At 53.3% G+C, this 25,652-nt stretch overlaps 2 protein-coding genes across 2 annotated transcripts in view; one reads left to right on the top strand and one right to left on the bottom strand.

Moving 5' to 3' along the window:
- Positions 1-19,678, top strand: part of CDC45 (cell division cycle 45) — a 32,778-nt gene extending 13,100 nt beyond the window's left edge. Inside the window, exons 9-19 of the mRNA XM_044243718.1 lie at positions 1,732-1,782; positions 3,174-3,293; positions 4,666-4,797; positions 5,049-5,147; positions 5,746-5,907; positions 11,445-11,583; positions 11,667-11,750; positions 13,097-13,215; positions 15,693-15,769; positions 17,895-17,961; positions 19,551-19,678. Coding sequence (XP_044099653.1) covers positions 1,732-1,782; positions 3,174-3,293; positions 4,666-4,797; positions 5,049-5,147; positions 5,746-5,907; positions 11,445-11,583; positions 11,667-11,750; positions 13,097-13,215; positions 15,693-15,769; positions 17,895-17,959 — 1,048 coding nt within the window. The 3' untranslated portion in view covers positions 17,960-17,961; positions 19,551-19,678. The remainder of the gene's footprint in view (positions 1-1,731; positions 1,783-3,173; positions 3,294-4,665; positions 4,798-5,048; positions 5,148-5,745; positions 5,908-11,444; positions 11,584-11,666; positions 11,751-13,096; positions 13,216-15,692; positions 15,770-17,894; positions 17,962-19,550) is intronic.
- A 2,447-nt stretch (positions 19,679-22,125) lies between these two features.
- CLDN5 (claudin 5) lies at positions 22,126-23,447 on the bottom strand. Its single transcript, XM_044241043.1, has one exon. It carries the CDS (start codon positions 23,436-23,438, stop codon positions 22,782-22,784), a length of 657 nt encoding a protein of 218 aa, XP_044096978.1. The 5' UTR covers positions 23,439-23,447; the 3' UTR covers positions 22,126-22,781.
- Positions 23,448-25,652: the final 2,205 nt, after the last annotated feature.

Here is a 25,652-nt window from a genome sequence, read left to right as displayed (position 1 = left end):
GACACAGCCCCTTTCCGGGAATTTTCATAGACCTGCTTTTCTTCCTGAGACTCTTGCCTGCCTATAAAGTTCTGGGAGAAATGGAGGGGACCCCGTTGGATGCAGAGGGTCAAGGGTGGGGCCTGACTACAGCTCTGCCTTTCCCACCCTGTCATTCAACTTTGATGCCTGGTCAATTTATAACAGAAGGAGCATGGAATTTGAACAAAACAGGCCTTGCTAGACATGTTTGCATCCCTAATGTGCAGTGGAATCCAGCACAGGAATACCCATTAGCCCACCTCTGAGTTTGCGATGCAGGCCATAAGCATGAGTGCTCAACACAACTTAAGCTGGTTTAGAAACTAAACCCAGAGTCTGAGCAAAGAAAGTCTGGATCTGGTCTTCTCCACCCCGCTCAGCCCTCTGCTCGGGTCCTGGTTTTCTCCATGAGATGAAGGGGGGGAGGCCCTTCCTGGCCCTGAGCCCATAGTGGGGACTATAATGGTCTTTGCTGAGTCAGGGTTTTAGGACAGCCAAGGGCTGGGGCAGGACCAAGGCACTGGCCACGCTGAAGCCCAGAGTTGCTGTGTCATCACCCTGAGCTGGTGACCAGCTGTAATCCACAGACACTTTGCTCAGTTCTCTTTGCCTCAGATCCTCATCCATGGTGTGGCCTGACAATCCCATATCTTGGCACAGGGGCCAGCTTGTAAATCAAGAGATCTTGCAGCAAGGTCAGGTGGGAGCCCTCTACCTTGCCCTGAAGCCACAGTGTGTGACTGCCATGTCAGCACTGTGGAGCCTTTGTTGAGCACCTGCTGTATGCTCAGAAGTACCCTTGACAGCCCACTCACGACAAGCACCCCAGTTGAGCACTGATGTCAGAATGTGGCCCTGTGAAATGCCTTCAGAAAACTCCAGAAACAGCACAAGGACAATGAAATGCATGTGTGGAACGGTTGGAAGGAGGAAGGGTAGATCAGGGAAGACATAGCAGGGTGGCCTTTTTTTGAAGAAGACCTTCTGAAGAGATGCTTGCTGTACTGAGATAGGGTGCTCAGATACCCTGCCCCCAGGTGAACCTTCCAGGGCGTCCTCTGCCTTACCTATACCCAGCATCTCTGGCTATTCTCGGCTCTCACCCCAGAGGAGGGTGTTGAAGGATGCAGCCTGGAGACTGACCAAGGGTACACACCTGAGGTCCTAGTCCCTCTTGCCAGGGGCTGGGCACAACCCTGGGGAGGTCAGGCCAACCTGGGTCTCCATGATCATCTCATCCACAAAAGATGAGCTAAGAGACAGGACCTTGGAAGGCTCGTAAGAGGCTACTGCTCCATGTCCCACCATTTTAAGACAGGGAGACATGGGCGTGTTGAGGGTCTGCTATCCTACAGGGTATATTGCATAGGGGGCGGGTGGCACAAAAGGCTAGGAGGGGGAACGATGCGCCAGGATCCACTAGCACCTGAATGTGGTGTCTGCTGTAGTCCCACTCCAGCAGGAAGAGAGTAGAGAGTGGTGGGGTCAGCCAGGACACAGAGACAGTGTCAGGCCTGCCATCCTTGCCCTGGGAGATCTTTCTCCTGGGTCCCCAAAGCTCCCACGGCAGTGACACTGGACCAGGAGCTCTGAGATGGCCCCATAACCTTTCTACCCTGCAGCGGAGATACTGCCTGTCTGATGGTGGGCCCGGGCCAGGCCATGTTGGCAGGACGCTCCTGTGAGCTTTGTTGCCCTCTTCTCTTCCAGGTGGGCCATCGTTGGACTAACAGACCAGTGGGTACAAGACAAGATCACCCAGTAAGGATGTGCTCCCTCAGACTGTCTGAGGTTGGCCTGTGCTGTGGCCTTGGGCCTGGCCTGGCTGCAGCCCCATGTGGCAGTGGGAAGTTGGGTGGCAGATCCCTGTGGAGGAGGGAGTGGGCCTTGGGCCTGGATCCTCCTCACGGAGGAAGGGCTTAGGACTAGGACCTGTGGTGGAGTGGTGTGTGACCTGGTGTGGATGCTGTGTCCACCCTTGGGGAGCCCAGCAGATGGAGCCAGAGGTGAGGGAGGGAGCTCAGTCTCCCTGCTCTCCACATGTCCTTGTAGTGGGGAGCTAGGAGGAGGAGGTGAGGGCCCCAGGAATCCTGCCAGGAAGGGTGGATGTGATCTCAAAGACATAGAGAAGGCTGGCAAGGACTGCCAGGAGGACTGGCATGGAGCCGAGTCCTCTTTTGCCTCTCGGTGGGCAGGCTTTGGTGCTCCCCGTCCCTCCTGATGGAGAGCTAAAGGGCTACCCCAGAATGTAGACACCAGGGAGGCATAGGGTACTGGCACCCACTCTCATCCCCATTCTGGTGGCCATCAAATGGGAGCTCCAAGGGAATCAACAGAGTCCCATACCCTAACCTTGTCCAAGGGCACCCTTGCCTATCATGTGGCACAGCTTTTGTGCATACTGGACCCTTTATGCATTTTGCAGAGATCCCTGTGCCCCCTTTTCCTGCCTCCCACCCCATTCTGCCCACCAGAGTCCCGCGGTATAGCCCAGGGACCAGGAGGGTTCGGAGTCTCATAGGCCTGGACACCTTGCTGGGCCTTGCTCCCCCTTTTTTGTGTTCAGGATGGCATGGGGCACGTGCACTTCCAGATACTGTCCCTTACCTGTGGCAGCCCCTCTGGTGAGGCTCCACTGTCAGTGTCCTGCTCAGTGGCCACCAGCAGAGGGACCTGGACTGGGGTCTTCCCTCCCCTGCTGTGCTCAGGAGCACTTCCTGTGTGGGATCCATACCCTCTGCTGGGATTACTGACACTATGTGTCCGTTCACTTGACTGTGGCTGGTGGATGGGATTGTGGCCTCTCACCGTGCCCACCCTCAGGAGGTCTCAAAAAAAGAAAGGGCCGGACAGTCGCCACCCAGAGGAGAGTGGAAGGGGGACAGGGGCCCAGCCAGAGCACACCTCTCCCAGCCTCCTCACAGCCACGGCCGCCAGGCCCTAGTGCTGGAGCCACACTTGGCTTCTCCGCAGTGGTGGCGGAGCTCCATCAGTGCTGGCTGGAACAGCCCGTGAGGTGGGCCAGCTCCTGAGCCTGGGGGGCGGGGGGGGGTGTGCTTCCCGAGGGAAGAAGGAAGAAGGGAAGCCACGTGGCCTGGCTGTGTGTGAGAGGAAGGCGCCCACCCAGGCGGCTGGCGGGGCTTTCTTTCCAGGATGAAGTACGTGACTGACGTCGGCGTCCTGCAGCGCCACGTGTCCCGGCACAACCACCGGAACGAGGACGAGGAGAACGCCCTTTCTGTGGACTGTACACGGATCTCCTTCGAGTATGAGTATCCTTGCAGCTCAGGCTCGCTCAGCTCCACGGCGCTGGTTGTGTCACATCTGTGGGCCCAGCCCGTGGGTGGTGTGGTTGGGGCTGTGGAGTGGCAAGTGTGGATTGTGCTGCCAGGAGAGAGGGGCCCTGGTGTGCTCTCCAGGCCAGGCAGAGCACCAGGGACCGGGGAGTGGCCACTGTCCTGGTGCTTCTGGGTACCTTTGGTTCTGAAATGCCAGCCAGTACTGTGTTTGGCAGCATCATCTATTTCTTTAGGGTTTATTGTGGGCCTGGTGAGTGTGGACAGGTGCCTTGCAGGGCCCACCTGTGCAGCATGGGTGGTTTAGCAATGAGCACAGACTCTTGCCAAGCCATACTCCACGGGATGGAGGATAACCTGGACCAGGGCTGTGGCCATGCAAAGACCCTGAGGTGAGCCTGAGGAAGGGGCTGGAAAGATGGGTGGGGTCTGAAGGTCAGAGGGCTTAGGGCAGTAGGAGTTTGAGGGGGTTGGGGAGTTCAGTTCTTTGTGCTTCAGAGGTCCCTGGGCTGCTGGTTTTGGAGAGACAGACTATGGCAGCCACAGGTGCAAGGCGTGGCTGGGAGCCTAGCTGCTTCGGTGGTGGGTGATGATGGCAGGAATGATGCTGCCCTGTGCCTACTGCAATGGATGGGGACCAATAAACATGGGTCTAGACAGGTCAAGTAGGAGGTGGTCATAACATGTCTAGGAAGAGGGGCCAGATGTGAGGCAACAGAGATCCCAGGAAGGGGAGCCCCCCAGGACCTGACATATGACGTCTGGGGATCAGGGCCCAGCCATCAGGAGGGGCAGCACAGAGGACAGAGCCCACCACATGCCCCCAGAGGCCAGGCCTCTAGGGACATATGCATTGGCATACGTCAGAGCGCCAACATGACTGGCATCCTGCTGAGGCCCTTGGAGGAGGGCATGAGAGGTGTGCGGGCAGATAGGATCATCCTCACACACAGTCTCACTCACAGCCCCACCAGCAGTAAAGAGCATGTTTAAGAAGAAGGGTGAGAATGGGGGTCCCAGCAGAGAGACAGGTGTGGGGGAGGCCCGAGCTAGGTGTAGCACAGGGAGCAGATAGGATGACAGCCTGGATGCCCTGTGTGGCCACAAGGACTCTCTCTGTCACCACAGGACACAGACTGTCAGAACCCCCATGCCTCAGTTTCCCTGTCAGTTCAAGGGTGATAATGGTGTGTGCCCACCCCTTACACGCCCTCTGTATGGGTCAGGCTAAGCCAAGAAGTTCAAAGAGCACCAAGTTGCCCATGTAGCAACAGGCTGTGCGGACAGGCTCTCCCAGGATGGGTGGGGCCATGTGCAGCCAAAGCCACAGCCTCCTTGACTGCCCCAGCCTCCGCCTGGCGCTCTACCAGCACTGGTCCCTTCATGACAGCCTGTGTAACACGTGCTACACCGCAGCCAGGTTCAAGCTCTGGTCTGTGCACGGGCAGAAGCGGCTCCAGGAGTTCCTCGCCGACGTGGGGTGAGTGACCAGCTTGGCCCAGAGGCCCCCGTCCCTCAGCCCCCAAGGGAAAGTTCTCTCCCTTTCATTGTGACCGACATCCAGAGCCTGCCTGTTTCTACCGGAAGCACCTCACCTGGATATCATCTGAATATCATCCCTTGTTTGCACGTTCTGGGACTCCTCACAGGGTGCTTTCTGTCCTCTGATGTCTAATGATCTCCCGTCTGAAGCCAAGTCACTTATATGACAAATGTTCATCATCTTTCCAGCCTCCCCTTGAAACAGGTGAAGCAGAAGTTCCAGTCCATGGACATCTCCTTGAAGGAGAATTTGCGGGAGATGATCGAAGAGTCTGCAAATAAATTTGGGTAAACACATGTTTTTCTGTATTAACTTTCCTTCAGGCTTCAACTGTAACCACATTCCTAAGATAATGCAAAAGCATGATGGCACAATATGAGTGTGACCTGTTTAGCCTTTCCCAGAGTTCTGAGTTCTCTTTAGGTTAAAAGTAGGTCCAGAGCTAGAGAAGTCCAGGTCCTTAAATCCTGGGGCCAAGGTACAGAGCTCTAGTTTGACCTGGTCTAGCCCTCACTGAACACAGGAAATGGCCCTGGGAAGGGCCCATTGGGGCCAAGTTCAGGCAAGCTCTGCCTAGAGAGTTCTGTGGCTACTCCTAGCAACCCTTGGATGTAGGAGGGGGCCACACACATCCGGGCTCTGTCCCCCAACCAGTGAAACAGCTTTGGACAAAGCACTCAGCGCCCTGGGTTACAGGACTGGGACAGCAGGTCTTCTGACCCCCTGCATTCCAGGACGAGAATGGTCTTGCCATGAGCATTAGCAGAGGCCAGGGAGGGCCAGTAGTACATCTGCTGGCCTGGCCTGGCAGTGAGAGCTCACCCACAACTCAGTACTCCCGCACGCACACAGGGATGACAGCCATGTTGCTTTCTCTCACTGCAGGATGAAGGACATGCGCGTGCAGACTTTCAGCATTCACTTTGGCTTCAAGCATAAGTTCCTGGCCAGTGATGTGGTCTTTGCCACCATGTCGCTGATGGAGAGCCCCGAGAAGGACAGCTCGGGGACAAATAACTTCATCCAGGCTCTGGACAGTCTCTCCAGGTAGTGGGTGTGACTGTGGGGCACTGTCCCCCCTCCACTCTCCCTACAGGCCACCTCTGGCCCTCAACCTAACACTCTTCAGGGAGGCAGGTCACAGGGACCCCAGGGTGTGGTGGTGACTGTGTTCTGCAGAAACTGAATCACAGTCTACCAGAACTAGGGGTGCATGTGATACATTTCCCATCTATCTTCAGTATGTGTCATTTCCTCTTGAATCCTTTTAATCTCCTTCCTTTTGATTTAAAAAAAAAAAATTTGTTTTCACCTTCTTTTCCCTCTTCAGACATTATTTGTGGTATTTATTCAATCTTGAGATTTTTTTTTTTTAAAGATTTTATTTATTTATTTGACAGACAGAGATCACAAGTAGGCAGAGAAGCAGGCAGAGGGAGAGAAGGAGGAGGAAGCAGGCTCCCTGCCAAGCAGAGAGCCCGATGCAGGGCTCAATCCCAGGACCCTGAGATCATGACCTGAGCTAAAGGCAGAGGCTTAACCCACTGAGCCACCCAGGCACCCCCAATCTTGTGATTTTTATGATTTTCATTCATCAGTTATTTTCCTTTTATTTCTGATTTTCTCTTATCTCATTTCCTGAGATGTCTTATTTTATTTTTTATAACATCTCTTAGCTTGCTTTGAAATAGAACAATACAATGTTGACCTTTTGGGAGCATATCTTTTTAGAGCACTTTCATTGTCGATAGGGATGCTGTTCTGCTCCTTTTTTTTGATAGTAACTTTGAGAGGATTTGACCTTGGTCCTTGTCTGTTGCTCGTTTTTGTGTGTGAATTTCACTTCCTTGACTTTTTCAGAAGAGGCATGATTCAGACAGCTTTTCTAACATGAGAGAACTGCCACTTCTGTTGCTTTTGTGCAGTGTTTAAAAAATGTAAGGGTCTGCTTTCTGAGGTTTCCTGGCCCTGTTATCTAACATACTTTTTTAAAGCAGCTTTACTGAGCTATAATTCATGCACTATATAATTTGCCCATTTAAAGTGTTCAGTTCAATGGCTTGTAGTATGTTTACAGAGTTGTGAAATACCACCACTACCTAACTTTAGAACATTTTCGTTGTCTCAGAAAAAAACCCTGTTCCCCTTAGCCGTCTCCTCCTAAATCCTCCATCTCTCCCAGCCCCAGGCAACCACATATAACTTTCTGTCTTAACAGATTTCCTATTTTGGATATTTCATATAAATGAACAATACATGGTCCTTTATAATCATAAATTTGAGGCTCCTTTCCCTCAGACTAATGTTCTCAAGGTTCATCCATGTTATAATATGAAGGAATTTCTTTTCTTTTTACTGCAAATAAGACTCTTATCTGGATATACCATATTTCATTCATCATTTGATCAGTTGACAGACATCTGATAGTTTCTACCTTTTGACTGTTAAGAATACTGCTGCCAGAAATACACATAGATACATTGTGTGGACATTTATTTTCACTGCTCTTGGGCATATGCTTAATTGCTGGGTCATATGAGTTCATTTAAGCTTTTGAATAATAGCGAGACTGTTTTCCAAAGTAACTGCATCATTTTACATTCCCTTCAATGGTGTATGAGAGTTTGAATTTCTCCAGATCCTTGACAACACTTGTTATTGTCAGTTTTTTTCATTGATAGCCATCCTGGTGTGAAGAGGCATGAAGTGCTGTAAAGTGGGATCTTGTGGTTTTCATCTGTGTTTCCCTCATGGCTAATGATGTTAAGTAGCTTTTCAGGTACTTATTGGCCATTTGTAGGACTCATTTGAAGAATTGTCTTTTCAAGCCCTTTGTCCGTTTTTAAATTGAGTTGTCTTTTTATTACTGAGTTATAAGAATTGCTTCACATATTCTAAATACAAATCCCTTTTTAAACCTATGATTTGCAAATTGTTCCTCCCATCCTGTGGGTTATCTTTTCAACTTTGTTGATGCTATTCTTCGAAGCCCACGCTTTTAATCTTAATCATGTTCAAGTTATGTTGATTCTTTTGTTTCTTATGATTTTGATGTCATATCTAAGAAACCATTTAAGAGTTTTATAATTTGGGCCTTTACATTAGATATGATTCAGTTGAGATATATTTTTGTGTCAGGTGCAAGGAACGGATTCAACTTAATTCTTTTGCATGTGGCCATCCAAATTATTCTAACACCATTTGTTGAAAAGACTTCTTTCCCCCATGGAATCATTTTGGCACCATGTTGAAAATTGTAAGTGTGGGAATTTATTTCCAGACTCTCAATTCTGTTCCATCAATCAGTATATCTATCCTTGTGGTAATACCACACTGTTTTGATTACTATCACTTTATAGTAAGTTTTGATTAATCTGTGTTCCTTGAATTTCCATATGCATTTTAGGATCAGCTTGTTAATTTCTGCAAAGAAGTCAGATTGCATTGAACCTATAGATAAATTTGAGGAGTATTGCTGTCTTAACAATATTAAGTCTTCTATTCCATGAATATGGAATATTTTCCCATTAACTCAGATCCTTGTTAATTTCTCTCAACAATGTTTTGTAGTTTTCAGAGAATGAATTCTTCTTGTACTTCTGTGTTAAATTTATTCTTAAATATTTTATTCTTTTTGATGCTATTGTAAACGAACTTGCTGTCTTAATTTTTGCCTGGTCATTTCTATTACATAGAAATACAGTTGATCTTTGCAGATTGATCTCGTACCCTGCAACATTATTGAATTTGTGTAATAGCTCTAATGGTGTTTTAGTGTATTCCTTAGGATTTCATATATACAAGATTTTGTTATCTGCACAAAATGGTTTTACTTCCTCCTTTCCAATCTAGCTGCTCGAACTTCCATTACTATCCCTGTGCATTTTTATCTATACCTCCTTTTTCTCTTTTTATATTGTCTCTGTCTTACTCAATTTTGATTCCATTCTCAGCACTCTCTCCTCATGTGGAAAGCAGCTCTGACTCTGGAGCTAGACCACTCTGGCCCCCCTAGTCTCTACCATAGCCCATTGCACTTCACCACAGCTCCTTGCACTCACTTGTTCTTGGACAGGGCAAAACTCTCGCTTTGGCCTGCTATTCCCAGTTGCCTGGAATTTTCATTATTCTTAGGTCCTGCCACTTCCCTGCTCCCTCCCACACTGCTTCCAGCAATACAACAGTCTTGTGGCCAGTTAATGGTCTATTCCCCCTGCTTATATTTATTTTGAGGTCTGTAGTGTTCCTTTATTCTCTTGTTTTGTTGTGAGAGTCCTAGATTTTTGGTTTCCAGAGTGGTTGCTCTACCTATGTTTATCTAGAAATTTGAGGAAATGCCATAACCATAGTATAAACTGTTACTGTCCTCATCCCAGAGTTGATGGAGCATTTTTAGACATTGTCTACTGACTTCTTGCTATGAGAGGACATTTATTCCTCTTTTGCTCTCCTTTCCCCTCCTGTGGGTACAGTTATGCCACTATTTGTAGCTCCTTTGTAACTGTAACACGCCTACATCTTGTTCTATCACCACTGTCTCTTGTCTCCCTACTTTGTAAGAAGAGGATATTAGCATTCTTACTTTTTCTCTTTCCCCATAACTTTCACTTTGTAAAATTTATACTTTTACATTTTCAGGGTTAATAACACTTAATCTTGGGTTACAGAATAGAATGCAAGTCATCTACCCTTGGCTATAGGTAGATTCTAGACGATGAAAATCAATAGTATTACTTTATTGTGCTAATAAAATATAACAGAGTCCCTCGTGCAGTTATTATATTACTTTCTGGTACTGCTCTTTGTTTTCCTGGAGATCTTAATTGCTTTCTTTTCTATATCCCGTTTTCCCCAGCTCTCCTTCCAGGAGATATTCCCTGAATCCTTTTTGTCCAGGAAGGCCTGGGGTTCTGTCTTCTGACAACAGCCTGGACCTGCAGCTCTCTAGGCCTGCTGTTTGCTGCCACCACTGTTGGCCCTTGACTGTGCCGTGGGTTAGAGCCAGTGTTTCTTAGGATCCTTATCTTTGGTTTTTTCACTCTTTCATTTTAGAGCACAATTCTCAAGTAACTTTTTAAAGACAGCACATGTGTAGTAAGCGTTCTAGTTCTTGCATATCTGACAATATCTTCATTCTTCCCTCCTCTGGTTCCTGTTGTAGCTTATTTACAATTCAATGCTGAAGGTAATTTCCAGGTGAATGTGAATTCCATTGCTCCCTTCCTTCTAGCAGGAAGTATTGCTAATTGAAATCTGAACCTTCTTGGTTCTTGTTTCTTTGTAAATGCATTCCCATCCCACCAAAAGAAGCTTGAGGGATTTTTTTCTTTTCTTTTCAGTGTTCTGTGATTTCATCATGACGTGCCTAAGGTGGATCTTGCTTCATGGATTGTACTGGGTTCTCAGGCGAGCCCTTTCCATCCAAAGTCCTGGATCTTTCAGCTTAGGAATGTTTTTGTACTATTTCTTTACTACTCCTCCCACACATACATACATCACATACATTTAATTCGTTCTTTCCTGGCTTCCTGGAACAATGCTCTGCCTCTCACTTGTGCCTTATGTTTTCCATGTCTGTCTTGTTATCAATGTGAAGGAAGCTTCTTGACTGTATTCTCTAGTCTTTGAATGAATTTTTAATTTTTTTGCAGTCACTTTACTTTCCACAAATACTTCCAGGTTCTGATTGTTCCTATTTCATGGCATCCTGTTAGTGATTTTTGAATTTATTTGTTGCCCAGTCTCTTTGAAGATATTAATTAGAGTTCATTTTAAGTTTTCTTTTGTTCTCCAAATTATGTGTTTCATCTAGAGTCATTTATTTAGGGCACAGACATTTTTGAAATATCTGTTGGTCCTCACTTTCAAGAGGGTGGGTGTAGAAGCCTGGTGAGGCCCCGGGTCTTTGGCATAGCCTGCTGGCTACAAAGCATTGCTTCATCTTCGTGGGTAGGGTGTCATTATGACACATTGGGGCTCTTAACTTCTGGATACACTTCTCCACAGAGAGTTCATTTTAATGTATTTAGAGAAGAACCCTCCTTTCTGGGAGAGAAAGATAAAAATCCACCCATCAGGTGGTGGGGCACTGGTCCTCCATTTAGCCCTTACCCTAGCCCCACCTCTGTCAAAGTCCTCCGGGCTTTCCAGAACCTCCTGCACAGTGTCTTCCCTCTGTTGGCTTTCAGTTATCTGTCTTCTGATGCCAAGAACCCCTTCCCACCTTTTATATTGGTCGCTGTGGATTTATACATGTTTTAATTCTTCTTTCCTTCCTTCCTTCCTTTTTCTTTCTTTCTAGAGAGAGAGAGAACATGAGTGGGGCTGGGGGAGTGGTTGGGCAGAGGGAGAAGCAGAGAAAATCTTCAGCAGGCTTCATGCCCAGCATGGAGCCCAGTGTGGGGCTCATCTCACAACCAAAACCTAGAGTCAGATACTAAGCCATCCAGGCACTCCTAATCCTTCCTTTCATATGCTAGGGAAGGCAGGAGGAAAAGAGTGAAACTCATCCCTGCCCACACTCTTAGGAACCAAGTGTTCTGTTTGTGACTCTGTGCCAAAGTTGTGTGTCTGCCCTGTTATAGGAGTAACCTGGACAAGCTCTACCATGGCCTGGAACTTGCCAAGAAGCAGCTGCAAGCCACGCAGCAGACCATTGCCAGCTGCCTTTGCACCAACCTTGTCATCTCCCAGGGGCCTTTCCTCTACTGCTCCCTCATGGAGGTCAGGCTTCCCAAAGACAGATGGGTCTCAGCACATGCCTACCAACAGCCCACTCTGACTATCTCTGTGTCCTCCCCGTGCAGGGCACTCCGGACATTGCGCTGTTTTCCAAACCGGCATCCCTGACCCTGCTCAGCAGACACCTGCTCAAGTCCTTCGTGTTTTCGGTGAGGAGCTGGGTGGATGGATGCCAGAAGGTAGAGACTCAGAGCTCTTGACCTCCCCGTCCCTGGGACAAGTACAAAGGGACCTCACAGAGGGTGTGGGGCTAGGGCTATGTTCAGCTCTGCCAGATCAAGGAAAGATGAAGTTGGCAGTAGCACAGACTCGCTTCCCAGCAAAAGTTTGTTTTCTGGCCTGGCTTTCCCTTTTCCATGTGCGGTTCCATCTTCTGTATGGCCTAACATCCTTCTTTTCTTGGCCAGGGACACCCCTCTCCGCCGGCCCAGCTAACATCAGAGCCTCACTCTGCTTCCTGGGTGAGGGTTTATGCTGGGAGCTACTTTAAACAAAATGTTTAATAGGAGGTTGATACCTCCTATAGCCAAACTGACCTCTAAAACAATTAGCTGATGATTATGTGAAGACAATCAAATGATGACAAAAGATGGACTAGGGACAAAACACGAGCTTGAGAGTCCTCTAGGCTCTGTTCAAATCTCAGCCTCCTCCTTTACCAGTTGGGTGACACAAGGTCAATTATTTGATCTCTGAGCCTCAGTTTCCTCATCTGGAAAATGGGTGAATCTTCCCACAGGACCCATCACTTATCAAACTTTTTTTTTAAGGTGTTATTTATTTCTTTATTTGAGAGAGAGAGCATGAGCGGCAGGGAGGAGCTGAGGTAGAAGCAGACTGCATGCTGAGCAGGGAGCTAGACACAGGGCTGATCCCAGGACTCTGGGATCATGACCTGAGCTAAAGGCAGATGCTTAACCCCACCCGCCACCCCTCAAACATTTCTTGAGCAACCCCCACCACCCAGGCTCTGATGTCATAGGATGACCAACTATCCTGGTTCATGCCCTGGGATGCCTCTTCAGTCCTGCACAGACCAGGATAACTGGTCACCTTTGTTGTAGCATGTGGGTGCAGTGGGTACAGCAGTGAAGGAAACACTTGAGTCTCTGTGTCAAGGGAGTATACATGCCGGCAGAGGGGACAAATGAGGAAAGATTTTGTGCAGTGTCAGATGGTGGCACACACCATAGACAAGCTGAAGCAGGATGAGAGGGAGGTTGGTTGGGGAAGGCCTCCGGGAGGAGGTGACAACTGGGTCAGGACCTAAAGGAGGTGAGGGAGGGAACCGCCAAGGGGTGTTGGCACAGAAGAATGCAGGGAACAGGGTGTCAAAGCCTGGGAGGTGGCTGCATGGGGACTTGAGACTCTCTGATGAGAGAAAGCCCCTGGAGGCTTTTGGGGAGTGTGTGGCTGGCCCTGTTAGGGCTCCTAGGTGCTGAGTGGAGCGATCGCTCTGTGAGGCCGTGATTAAGGGTACACTTTGCCTCCGCAGACAAAGAACCGGCGTTGCAAGCTGCTGCCCTTGGTGATGGCTGCACCCCTAAGTGTGGAGCAGGGCACTGTGACTGTGGTGGGCATCCCCCCAGAGACCGACGGCTCTGACAGAAAGAAGTGAGCCGGGTTTTGCATCTCTTGGGCATTGGGAGCCCCAGGGGTGTCACTGGCCTGTGGGCTCTGCGGAGTTAGGGGATCTTTGCCCTCAATGCCAAAGTAAGGACAGCCTCTTCCATCACGTGGCAGGACTTGGGGGTTTAGCTATGTGGGCTGCAGAGTTAGCCATTGAACTTCTACCTTACCCCTTGACTGGACTTTGGAATGCTTCTTGTTTGTTCAAGGCCTCCCTCCCAGGCAGCGGTGTCTGGCTCCCTGAGGAGGACCAACGTCAGACCACCCCCAGGAGAGGCTACACACCTACAGTGAGGTGTGATTAGGTGTCCCAGCTCTGTGTGGATGTGGGTAGGAACCCCAACCCTCTCTGGTCCTCAACCCTTTTCTCTGAGGAGCAGCTTATACTGAAAATCTGAGAGGTTTCAGGTCACCCACCCCAGAAATTAGGCTACACGGGCAAAGTTCCTCGAGAACAGCTCTGTGCGACGCCTTCGAAAACCTCATGAATGATTATTCACCAAGAGTGTTGTTTGGGCCTCACACTAACCCTTGAGGAGAGCTGGGCAGTGTCTCCCATCCCTAGCCCCACCACCTGGGTGAGTCAGATTCATTGCTCAGTGAATCCCAAATCCAGGCATTTGCTGAACACATTTTTAAAAATTTTTTTTATTTTTTAAAGATTCTATTTATTTATTTGAGACACAGAGTGAGTGAGAGAGAGAGAGAGACAGTACAAACTGGAGGAGGCACATAGGGAGTGGGAGAAGCAGGCTCCCCGCTGAGCAGGAAGCCTGATGTGGGACTTGATCCCAGGACCCTGGGGTCATGACCTGAGCTGAAGGCAGACACTCAACTGACAGAGGCACCCAGGCGTCCCTGCCAAACACATTTAAAAGTTCAGTTATAAGAGCTGGAATACGAGAAACTGTTTAGTGGTGTGTGGGGGATGTGCACCCCCAGATGACCTGCCTGCCAGAGTTTGCTACCCTGCTGGAAGCTGAGCTCACTTGTGCCCCCCGATGGTTTGGGCGGCGGGTAGAGGGTCCAGCTCCAGCCCCAGCAGAAGCTAACACAACGGCTTAGTCACTCAGACCGTGGGGTTGTGGCTGCTTGTCCTCCCTCAGCCTTTTCTTTATTTAGAATCTAGGAAACATTTTGGATTTCCGTCAGTGGTATAGTTCTGTTTTGTTTTCTCGCCAAGCATCAGCCCTCTGTGCACATTTTTACAAAAGTGATTTCTAACCATAGGAAGCCTGTTAAGTGGATGACAGTTTACCTGTCATCACCTATTGGACGTTCAGGCTGTTTCCGACTTTTTGTTATAGACAACATACCGGTGGGTTTGTGAATGCGTAGGCTCATCTTGTGCTTTTGAGAAGCTTTTCTCATTGTCTTCTCAATGTTTCCCCTACATCTGCTGGTCTAGGTTCTTTGCATCCTTCTGTAGCAAGGTCAGGTTTTCTCCTGCCCCCCTCCTATCCACACCTGGTTTTGACCTACAGACTGGACCCTGGGGGTTCCCTGGTTTTCCTTGCGGCTCCCTTCATGCTCTGTGGCCTTGTGACTTATCCCAGGGGCTAATGTCACCATCCTTGGGGGTCTTTGTGTCCCTGGCAGAGTCAGTACCCCAGGCCTGGTGCTCCCCAGCACATCCCAAGAGGTGACCTTGGTAAGATACTGACAGCTGGCAGCAAGACACCCTCATCCAGCCCCCTGGTGCGGTGGCTTGGGGAGCCAAGGACCACTCAGTGTCCTGTGCCTCTCAGTTTTCCCAGTTAGCTCTTACTGGCCTCTGCTGTGGAAGACACTGGTCTTGGATCCGGATCAGCCCTAGCCCTGCTCTTGTGAGCTTTGACCTCCTTCTGTGTCTGCAAAGGCCATTTAGTAGCAAGTTGGGAGAGACAATGGACTTTTTTAAGATAAGTACTTGCATGTTGCTGGGCAGCTTTCCAAAGCCATGCCGTGGGTCTTGGATTCATAGTCACACCAGGAGGAGCTGGCCAGGGGCTCTTGGGCTGGGTTCTCAAGGCAGCCAGCAAGCCCTTCCCCCACAGGCCACCACGGCCACCTGCGTCCTCTATCTAGCCATCGATTTGTTGCTCTACGTGGCTGTGCCAGTCAGTGGTTAGCTCTGCCTGCTGTGCCCAGTCCCATGTGAGAGCTACTCTGGGGACTGTGGGGGCTGGGAGCACATGCCCCTCCTCTGCCCATCCTCCCTGACCACAGCCAGCACAAGAGTCCTTTCCCCATGATGCTCTTCCTCCATGGCCAGCCCTTACTGCCTGCACAGTCCTGAGTCCCCCCTGGGTGGGTGTGTGCTCCTGGCCGGCTCCCTGCCCCACACCTTTGCACTCAGCAGCCCAACAGGCAGAACTGGTGGCCAGGGAGGAGTCTGGGCCAACTTCTGTTGTCTGTCCCAGCAATTTAGGAAGGTTCCTCACAGTGGGAGGGCCCCCAACATCCCTCTTATGTGTCTACAGCTTTTTTGGGCGGGCGTTTGAGAAGGCAGCAGAGAGCACCAACTCCCGGACACTACACAACCATTTTGACCTCTCAGGTAAGAGTCTGGGGAACTGGGGCCCTTACAAGGTCAGTGCTGGCCTTGAATCAGGGAAGCTGGCATTGACAGAAATACCATGTCAGCACCACTCTCGCTTTCCTGGAGGGAGCCCTGGGCCTGGCTGCTTCAGGCGGCTCACAGAGCTCTGGGATGCATAGGGCCCTGTGCCTCCTCTCTGGGCCCTGATGGGCAGCCAGGGGGAACAGGTGTTGTCCATAGAGTCATGGGCCTGGTTTTGACCTTATAGTCTAGCCCTTGAGAACACTTCCTGGAGGAGTCTGGAGGACTGTCACTAGAGCCCTCTGGGCCAGCCTCACGCTCCAGGGTCACCATTCCCTCCAAGGCTGTGCTGGTCACCACTGCAGGCCAGCAGCTCCTGTCTGTGTGGTCGTGAAGGATCCAGCATCAGGCTGCCATATGGTCCTGTGTGACCATCTGGGCACTGGCCCTGACCTAATGTTGCATGAGTCCAGGGAATGGAAGAGCCCAGTCCAGGTGGTGGCTGTGCAGGCTGGCCAGTGCTCCCCACAGCTTCTCCATAGCCCATTGTGGAACATGGGTTATACGGGGCCACATATGCTTTTTCTTCTAGCTGATAGATTTTTTTTTTAAGATTTTATTTATTTGACAGAGAGAGACACAGAGGAGAGGGAACACAAGCAGAGGGAGTGGGAGAGGGAGAGGCAGGCTTCCTTCCCAGCAGGGAGCCCAATGCAGGGCTCGTTCCTAGGACCCTGGGATCATGACAGGAGCCCAAGGCAAACACTTAACGACTTAGCTACCAAGGTGCCCCAGCTGATGGATTTTTAAGACCCGTCACCACTTTGTATCGGTGTGCTTGGGCTGCCCTAACAACATTACCAATAGATTAAGGGGTTTAAACAATAGAAATCTATTTCTCACCATCTGGAGGCTTGAAGTCCGAGATCAAGGTGTATACAGTGGCTGATTCTTCTGAGGCCTGAGGCCTCTCCTTAGCTTATAGATGGCCGTCTTCTGGCTATGTTTTCCCATGGCTGTCCCTCTGTGTCTGTGTCCTAATCTCTTCTTATAAGAACCCCAGTCAGATTGGATTAGGGCGCATCCCTGTGATTTTGTTTAAAGATCTTCAAAAGCCTCATCTCCAAATCCAGCATGTACTGCCTGAGGTGCTGGGGGTTAGGCCTTCTACACTTGAATTTCAGGAGAATATACCTCGGCCCATAATTCCCACCTGTTAGAAAGGACAGTTTCTTACGTCACATCGACCGATCTGTTACAGTGAGCCCCTGGCGTCAGAGACCCCATGTTCACCCCAGCTGCCTCGGCACCTAGAGCTGCTCCTTCATGCCAGGTCCACTCAGGCTGCAGCTTTGTGTTGGGTGGGTTCACCCCTGCGGCAACACCTCCATTCCTACTTCATGCCCGAGATGTGGGAGAAGCTGGTGCTGGCTGACCTGGAGGATGTCCCAGCTTCTCACAGGGAGAATTTGTGGGCTGGCAGTCGCTTGGCTTCCCATGGGGGAGGAGAGCTGGGGGAGAGGGGACTGCATAGCAGAGGGCAGGCAAGCACCCTCCTGAGTGGGCTGGGCCTGGTTTTGCGCTGTTTGAGAGGGCCCCCGGAAATGGGGGCAGTTCGTGTTGTGTTTCCCTTCTACAGAAGAGGACACTGAAGCAGAGAGACTGACCAGAGCAAAGCTGTAGGCTAGCCTCCTGCCGGACCTCAGGGCCTCCTGCAACGCACAATGGGGCAGGGAATTGTGTCCAGCGGGGCAGGAAGGCCTGTCTCTGCCTGGACCTGTTCTAAACCATCACATCCCTGTGTCTCCATTGACTGTCACTGCTGGTCCCCTAGCAGCCTGGAGGGTCCTCCCCACAGACTATAACCCCAGCCAGCCTCACCAACAGGGCAACCAGCCATTTCTGAGGACTAAATACAGAGGACAGAGAAATACAACCTCTGAGCTCAGAATATTCCAGGCCACTAAGGGGCTGAGTACATTTTGGAATGCGCCAGAGGGTGGTTCCCATCTTGGATAACCGGAAAGAGGGAGTTAATATACCCTGCCTTGTTTTTCCTACGGCGCCTCACTCTCAGCCCTACTTCTCCCCCTCACGAGCTGTTTTTCTTTCATTACTTCAGTAATTGAACTGAAAGCCGAAGACCGGAGCAAGTTTCTGGATGCGCTTGTTTCCCTCCTGTCCTGAGGGTGAGATGTGGGGGAGGGGTGGGATGCTGGAGGGTTCTGGTGGAGGGGAGTCCTGCTGCACAGCCGGCCTTGTTAAAGTGTAAAGAGAGCCCCCCCATTCCCTCCTTTTTCCCTCCTTAAGCCAAGGCTTCTTCTTGTGTTTCAGACCCAAGCAGGGTTCCTGAGGCGAAAATGGGGGCAACACCTTTTTCCCAAGGATGTCTGTCCCTGGGCTGGTGGCAGTGTCACAATGGGATATTACTAAGGGAGCTAATTTCATTAAGCTCCTTGGACCCCTTCAGCAAGAGCTGGCATTTACCCTCTCCTGACCGCACCATGGTCTGGGCATCAGTGAGGGACATGAAGGCCTCCTGGCACTGCTGGGGGAGAAGGTGACCCTTAGGGGTGGGGAGCCTCCTGGAGCTTGCCACCCTTTGCAGCCTTAGATCAGGCCCTGGGCTAGGGCCCACAGAGGCTTCTACCCAGGCTCTTGCGTGCTCGACTTGGGTGAAAACAAAGCTGTGGACAGCCACACGGCTGATAACTAGGAAATGTTGTCTGTGGGCCTTGCATGAGCGTGAGGCTGTCACCAGGCAGTTCATGACGATGCTCCCCAGCCAGGGCTCTTCCCAGTGCCACACATGCCAACTCTTTCTTGAAGAACCTCTTAGCACATGGGCCAGGCAGCTGCTCCGTCCCTAGGGCCCACTTCTCAGCCCAAGGCCCTCCACATTGCGGATGCCCAGACCCAGCCCTGCCTCTCCCTGAGCCCCGGGCTGGACTCACCGCTGAGGCAGACGGGCCTGTCAAGGCCCTGATGTAGAGGGTCCCCTCCCGCTCCCCCACCATCCCCTGTGAGCTGGAAGCTGTCGGGGGCAGATACTCTTCTCCTGCTGGGGCATCATTTGGCTCTGCTGAGGACAGTAGAGGGGACCTCAGGGACCCACAGTCCCTCTTTCAGGGTCTGCAAGGGTATATAGGGCTTGGGGTGGGGCTTTGGGCTCAGACCCATTGGGTCTTTAGCAGGGTGTGCTGGGTACCTAACTGGGCTCTGGCTGTTTCCTCAACTGAAAGGGGGCCAACACCCCATGGACAATGAGAGCCAAGCCTTAGGATGGGGGCAGGGAGTAAGTTTATGACCCACATCAAAGGTTACTGGCAGGGGCTCTCAGGGAGGCAACTGGTGCCTGTGGCTTCGCCCTTCCCTGTAGTCTGCTTAGTGATGACACCAGCACTGCTGTGTGTCCTGTCACCAAGACTGGGTGCAGGATGGGCTAGCCGGGCAGGGGGAGAAGGCTTGTGAGGACCCCCTGGGGCTGAGGTAGGGTCTGCAAGGGTGATAGGGTGGTGAAGGGCCATGAGGCCCTGAGGGTTCTCAAGCACGTGACAGCCTGGACCCAGCTGGAGGGGTGAAGTGAGGCTAGTGGGCACCTCTGTGGCTCTAGGGTGGCTCTCCTCCCAGGGTCACTACCTTTCTCCCCTGTGAGTGGTGGAGGCTACCCAGAAGCAAACCCATCAGGACAGAGAGAAGGCCTGGGCCATTTGTTTAATTCATAGGGCCATCAGAATTGTTGAAAATATACTTATTTTTTCTTTTTTTTCTTCTCTAGAGTTTGATCTCTGCAGACACGACTTCCTCCTTATTTATATTAACTGGATTTTATTTAGACTCTAAGTTATGGACATTGTTTTAGATGCAGGGACAGCTGGTTTTTAATGGAATAAAATGTTCATTTTAGTTTTGGTGTCTCAGTCTGGGCTGTGGTCATAGGGCCAGCACTTGTTTTTGTCCTGAGCTTTCTATGGATACAGAGGAGCCTTTTCCTGTGCCTGGGAGACCTCAAGGCCCAGCAGTAAATCAGCATGGGGGATGGCCTCCAGGCTCCCTGGAAAGCAGCAAATGGAGGCCGGGCAGCTCAACACCGGAGCTCCACATGGTTCTTGCACCAGCCACTGCCCAGCCATGCCAGCCGGTGCCCGGCTCTGCCCTCCCACCAACTTTTCCTGTCCTCCTGACCCTGGCAGCAGCTCAGGCCCACCATCCTGACTGTGCCTGCCTCCCAGGCCCTACTTCACGGCCATCATCTCACCCTTCCACATCTCCTGTCCCAGTACCCCACCCCCACCATCCCCACAGGTACATGGTCCGTATCCCCCCCCCCCACCCCGCCCAGGCTAATGGGACAGTTGGGCAGATAACAAGTACAAGGTCCCCACCCTTCCTGGCTGAGGGGCCCCGGACAGAGATAGCTTCACCACATCCTGATCATAGAAAGTTCAAACTGGACAGAACCACGGCAACTTCCAGAGTCTTCAGAATAGCAAGAGTTCTCAGGGGAGCTGTGCCATCAGCTGGATCCACTCTCTGACACGTCCCCAGAGCCCCTGCGAGAGTTGAGGGGGTCTGGAGGCAAAGAGGATGCCATTCCTGCCCTTTGGGGAGGAGGGAGCTGTTCACATAAGTGGCAGAGGCCATCTGGCTACTTTGCCTGGGAGAAGGGTGCTGGCGAAGCAGGCAGGCTGGAGCGACATGGCCACCTGGGTGTGGCACCTGGGGCCTTAGGCAGGAGGAGGCAGAGTGGTTTGGGTAGGCTTTAGCTGGTAGAAAATCCCAGAAATAGTGGCCTGGAACTGAGGTGACAGATTGGTGGAGACAGGTCACAGGGTGGCCCTTGGGAAGGGATAATGGGCACAGAGGGATTGGCTGCACTGGAGACCAGCTCCTCTTGCCTGACCTCTTGCAAATGGAATGTGCTCCTGGCCTTCCTGACATGAGTCAGCCAGCATCAGCTGGACTCCCCGGGCCCTTAAGCTGCCCACCTTGAGCATTTGCATCATTGGGACTGTACAGCTTCCCTTTGGAATCCTGCTGATTCCTGGGGCCTTAAGGAATTGGAGACCTCTGGGCTTGTGTGGGATGCAGCCTTGGTTCTGTGCTCCTGTCCAAACACTAGCCTGGCTGGCCCCAGGGCCTTTGTTCCAGCAGCCCCACCAAGGCCCCAGGATCACACACTTTTGCACTTGAGGACTGTTTGTGGGCCTTGTTGCACAGGCCTAAGGGGGGCTGCCATGGGGGGTGGCTGAAGGCCTCTGGGCAGTGAGACCCATCTTGCTGCAGCTCATCCCACTGCAAGGAGCTCAGGCTACCAGATATTTCGGCCTCCCTTGAAGTCTAGCTCCCTGGCTCTGCTGCAACTTCTGGGATTCAGGGCAGCATTTGGGCTCTTCCCCTTCCTCACAGTGTGGAACCTGGCCAGCCCTGGGTGACTCCTTGCCACTGGATTTGGCCCAAGCATTTCTGGACAGAGCCCCCAAGGCCAGGTTTGGGGGCAGATGCCAAGCCCTGCTGGCTGGGCGTGGAGCTCCTCCCTACAGGCCCAGGCCAGCACTGGCTCCCTGGGGTCGCCACTCACAGGAGAAAGGTTACGCAGGGCACTTCCAGCAGGGGCTGGCACAGAAGAGGTGCTAATGGTCAGCACAAGTCTGGGCTGGCCGCCAGGCCAGCAAAATGAGCACAGGCCCCGCACAGAGCTGTGCTGAGACTGGCAGAAGAGCCAGGACCAAGGGGCTGGAACCCTGCCCGGTCACTCTAAGCAACCTGCACAAGTGCCTCCTTCCCATAGCAACGTGCTTGCAGTCTTGCTGCTAGCTCCGGTGGAGCCCAACACACATCCTGGATTCGCCCCTGTTCCTGCTGCACTGTTGGCCGGAAGGGCCCAGTCAGTGCTTTACAGCTGTCTGGCCATTTGGTGCGATCCACAGATTGGCAAGACTTGAGAGGGCAGTGGGAAAACACCCAACCTGTGGGGCATGGAGCCAGCCTCTTAAAACCAGCAGCCTGGCAGCCCACCCTCGACTTCCTGCATCCAAAGACCCCACACTGGCTCGGGGGTGGGGAGTGGATTTCCAACCTGCATCCTCTCCCGGGGTCTGCATCGTCCTCTCCCCAGGCTCTTCTGACTACAGATCTCCCCTTCCTGGGTTGCCGAAGACTGTCGCTGTGCTTCCCACCCAGTAGAAAGGTGCCTGGGTGGCAGGGAGGAATGGGTCAGGCCACGGATCTTCTGGAACACGGGCAGTGCTGGGAGGTCTCAGAAAAGGCCTTTCAGGGAGCAGTTGGTGGGCGGGTGGATGAAGGGGGCTGCTGGGCATGAGTAGTGACTGGAAAGAACAGGACACAGGTGGGAGGGTATTCAAACCATTTACTAAGCAAATTCTTACCCTCCCCACAAGCTGCAAAGGAGGGCAGGGCCCCAGCTACACACTCAGGATCTGGTGCCCATAAGCATCTCCTGGGGAGCTGCCGGGGTGAGGCAGGGAGATCCAAGCCAAGTCTTTTAGTCCCCCTGGGTTCAGGCCCCCACTGTTGGGGGAGAGGCGAGTTGTATACATCCCTCCGGCAGCCCAGGCTGGGGTCCCTGCGATCTCTGTCTGCCCTCCTGGAATCCGCAGGAGCTGCTAGTAAGGATGACGGCATCCAAGACCCTGAGGGTCCGGGAGGGAACTGGCATTTCAGTCCATTGTCCACTCAACCAAAGGGACCCGCGCCCCACCCACATCGGAGTAAGCTCTGCGCACAGAAAAAGAAACCGAGCAAGTCCTCTCAAGTGTGTGGCTCCTGTTCAGAGCAGGGCGCGGCCCAGGACCCGGCTAGTTGCTATTGGAGAGAACGGGCTGCGGGCGGGAGCAGGGTCTCGGTCGGTCGGTGTGCCACGTCCAGGCGCAGAACCGGCCATTCCGCGGAGACCGCGCGGGGCGGCCTCGCCTCGGATGCCGTCCATGCGGGGCTCCCCTAGCCAGTTGTCCGGCTCGTGCGAGGGGCCCCGCCGAGTCCGGCTCCCTCAGACGTAGTTCTTCTTGTCATAGTCGCCGGTGGCCGTGGGCCGCCGCGACGCGGAGTACTTGACCGGGAAGCTGAAGTCGGGGCGGCCGGTGCAGACCCATGCACCGCAGCACACTAGGCCGCCGCCACACATGAGCAGCGCGGAAGCCGCCCAGCCGATGTACAGCGCCGCGCCCAACTCGTACTTCTGCGACATGGGCACCGCCGGGTCGTAGAACTCGCGGACCACGATGTTGGCGAACCAGCAGAGCGGCACGAGCGCCAGCAGCCCGCAGAGCGCGTAGAGCGCGCCGCCGGTGAGGGCCACCCGCGCCTTGGCCGGCCCGGGGGCCACGCAGGTGGTGCACTGCGCGCCCGCCAGGGTCACGAAGAGCGCGACGAGCGCCAGCAGCACCGCGCCCACGGTGAGTGCCCGCGCCGCCTGCACCTCGGTGTTCAGTGCCAGCACCGAGTCGTACACCTTGCACTGCATGTGCCCGGTGCTCTGCACCACGCACGACATCCACAGCCCCTTCCAGGTGGTCTGCGCCGTCACGATGTTGTGGTCCAGGAAGGCAGTCACCTGCCACATGGGGAGCCCGCACGCCAGGATCAGGCCCACCCAGCCCACCAGGCACAGCACCAGGCCGAGGATCTCCAGCGCCGCCGACCCCATGGCTGGAGGCGAGACGGGCGCCCGACGGCCCCCGGGCCTCCGGGCAGGGCGCGGCGGTTCCTCGGTGGAGCGGCCTGGCGCCCTGAACCGGCTCTGGTGCCTTTGCGCCCGGGCGCTCGGCTCACCGCCTCCTATCTGCGGTCCAGGAGAGTCTGCAGCACAGCCTGGGATCTGCGGGTGCTTGTGGGGGGCTTCCCATTTGAAGGTTCGGGGGCGGACTCTGCCCCGCGGCCCGGCCCCTGGTCCCCGAGCAGCCAATCCGCGCGCCGGCCGTCGGCCCTTAACCAATCACAGGCGCCCCCGGCAGCTGGAGTTAGGAAAACCATTGCCCTTGGGGGGTAGCGGAGGGCGCCGGGACATCTCCCTGCCCGGCAGCCGCCCGCGATCCCTTCACCCGCTGTTGTCCAGAGCTCGTTCCAGACTGACTTGAGATTGCTAAGCGCGCACTCCCCGGGCCACCTTTCTGTGTCCCAACCTCTCCATTTCAGGAGCCTCATGACTGTACCAGCTTCCCCCGCTACCTCCCGGAGTGAGTGAAGGTCTCTACCGCCCAGGCCAGCTCCGCTCTTGCCTGGCCAAGGTCTGCGGGAGGCCCCACCATCACCGTCGCGCAGAGGTTTGCGTGAGGGACTCTTGGGCCCCCTTTCCTGGGTTAGCCAAGCGCAGCTCGGCCTATTACTACAGGAATCTCGCCCTGGGGTCCAATCCCATCCCTGACCCTTTCACCACGCCCTTAATGCGCGGTTTCCCGCTCAGTCCTGGCATTGTGTCTCTCAGAGACCAAGGGGCCGGCTGTTTGGGTCAGGCTGGAATCTCCAGCCCTATGTCCTGACCAGCGCCAGTGCCCAGCGGGTCGCCGCCTAGCTGGGGCCTGAGGCCCCAACAGGAAGCAGGTGGAACAGGGACCTTACCACCACCTCCGGAGACCCTCACTCTGCCCCTGCCGCCGGGATTTCCCAGACCTCTCAACCTCTGCACTGGTCGCTCCTCTTCCTGAGATGCTTCCCATCCCCCATCCTTTGAGGCCCAGCTCAGGCGACACCACTTCGGGAAGTCCCCAGTGTTCTCCAGTCACTCTACAAGCAGGCTGTCCTCCTAGGAGCAGTCCTTGGCCCCAGGCTACCCGCGCCCTCAGAGAGGAGAAACACAAAGGGACACAGAGGTGCTGTGCTCTGCCCTCCCACCGGTGGAGGTGCCCTGGCACCCCAGGCCCCAGGCCACCCTCCGGAAGGCAACTTGGAGTTTCCTGGCCAGGAGGAAGAGCCCCCATCCTCGCTAAAGGGGGGAGGCTCGGGATTTCCGGGCATTCTTCTGCACAATGGCCCAGCCGTTTCTCGAAAGGCCCGCTGGGATGGACATTGGGCCCCCCTGAGACTCAGGTGGGGGCACCAGACCCTGCAGCCCAGAACCCCATGGGGGCACCAGCCCTGTTCTGGCAACTCCCTCCCCACTCCCCATCAGCCCTTTTGTTTCCAGCAAAGTCTGTACTTGGTCTTGGACTGAGGTGGCTGGGACCCTCATTCTTTCTTCTGGTCCAGGGTGCTTGGCTCACTCAGCTGGACAGGGCCCTCCACAGAGAAAGCCTCGAGGTCAGCCACAGCCTAGGAGTTTTGCTAAATCTGGCCATCCTGGGGCCTGATTCCTTCTCCCTCTGCATATAGCTCTGAGATAAGGCCAATACCCTGTTCATCCCGCATGGGGAATTACCCAAGGCAAGTTTGCAGGTCCGTGAGTGTGAAGGTCAGGGGAGTGAGGAAGTTTTACCGCTTTCCTCACCCTCCAGCCTCCTTGGTCCCTGCATGGGTTACGGCTCTGTGGGCCACTGGCTCTTCCCAGCCATCCCCTCACTGCTTCCCTCCTGCTGCAAACTCCTCGGCCAGCCCCCTCCACATTCCCAATTTCGCCTCCTCCTGTCCTCTCCAGGGAGCTCAGCTGTACCACGCACCCCACCCTCCCAATACTACTCCCTCCTGGCCCAAGTCCAGGGACCTTGCCCAAGGTCTCCCATCATACTCCACACTGCTCTCGTCCTGGGTTGACTCCTATAGCCTCCTCAGGCCAGCTGGGCCCCATCCTTGCCCACTCAGGCTGTTCTCCTCAAGGCAGGGAGGCCATGCTGGCAGGCCCCTCTCCTGAGGCCCTTCTGCCCGAAATCCACATCATGGCTCACACTGCCCATGGACAAAGTGCTGGGTCCTGGGAGCTGCCCAGGGT

Source organism: Neovison vison, chromosome 3 (assembly GCF_020171115.1).
Source record: "Neovison vison isolate M4711 chromosome 3, ASM_NN_V1, whole genome shotgun sequence".
Classification (NCBI taxonomy): domain Eukaryota; kingdom Metazoa; phylum Chordata; class Mammalia; order Carnivora; family Mustelidae; genus Neogale; species Neogale vison.
This window is presented reverse-complemented; position numbering and strand designations above follow the sequence as displayed.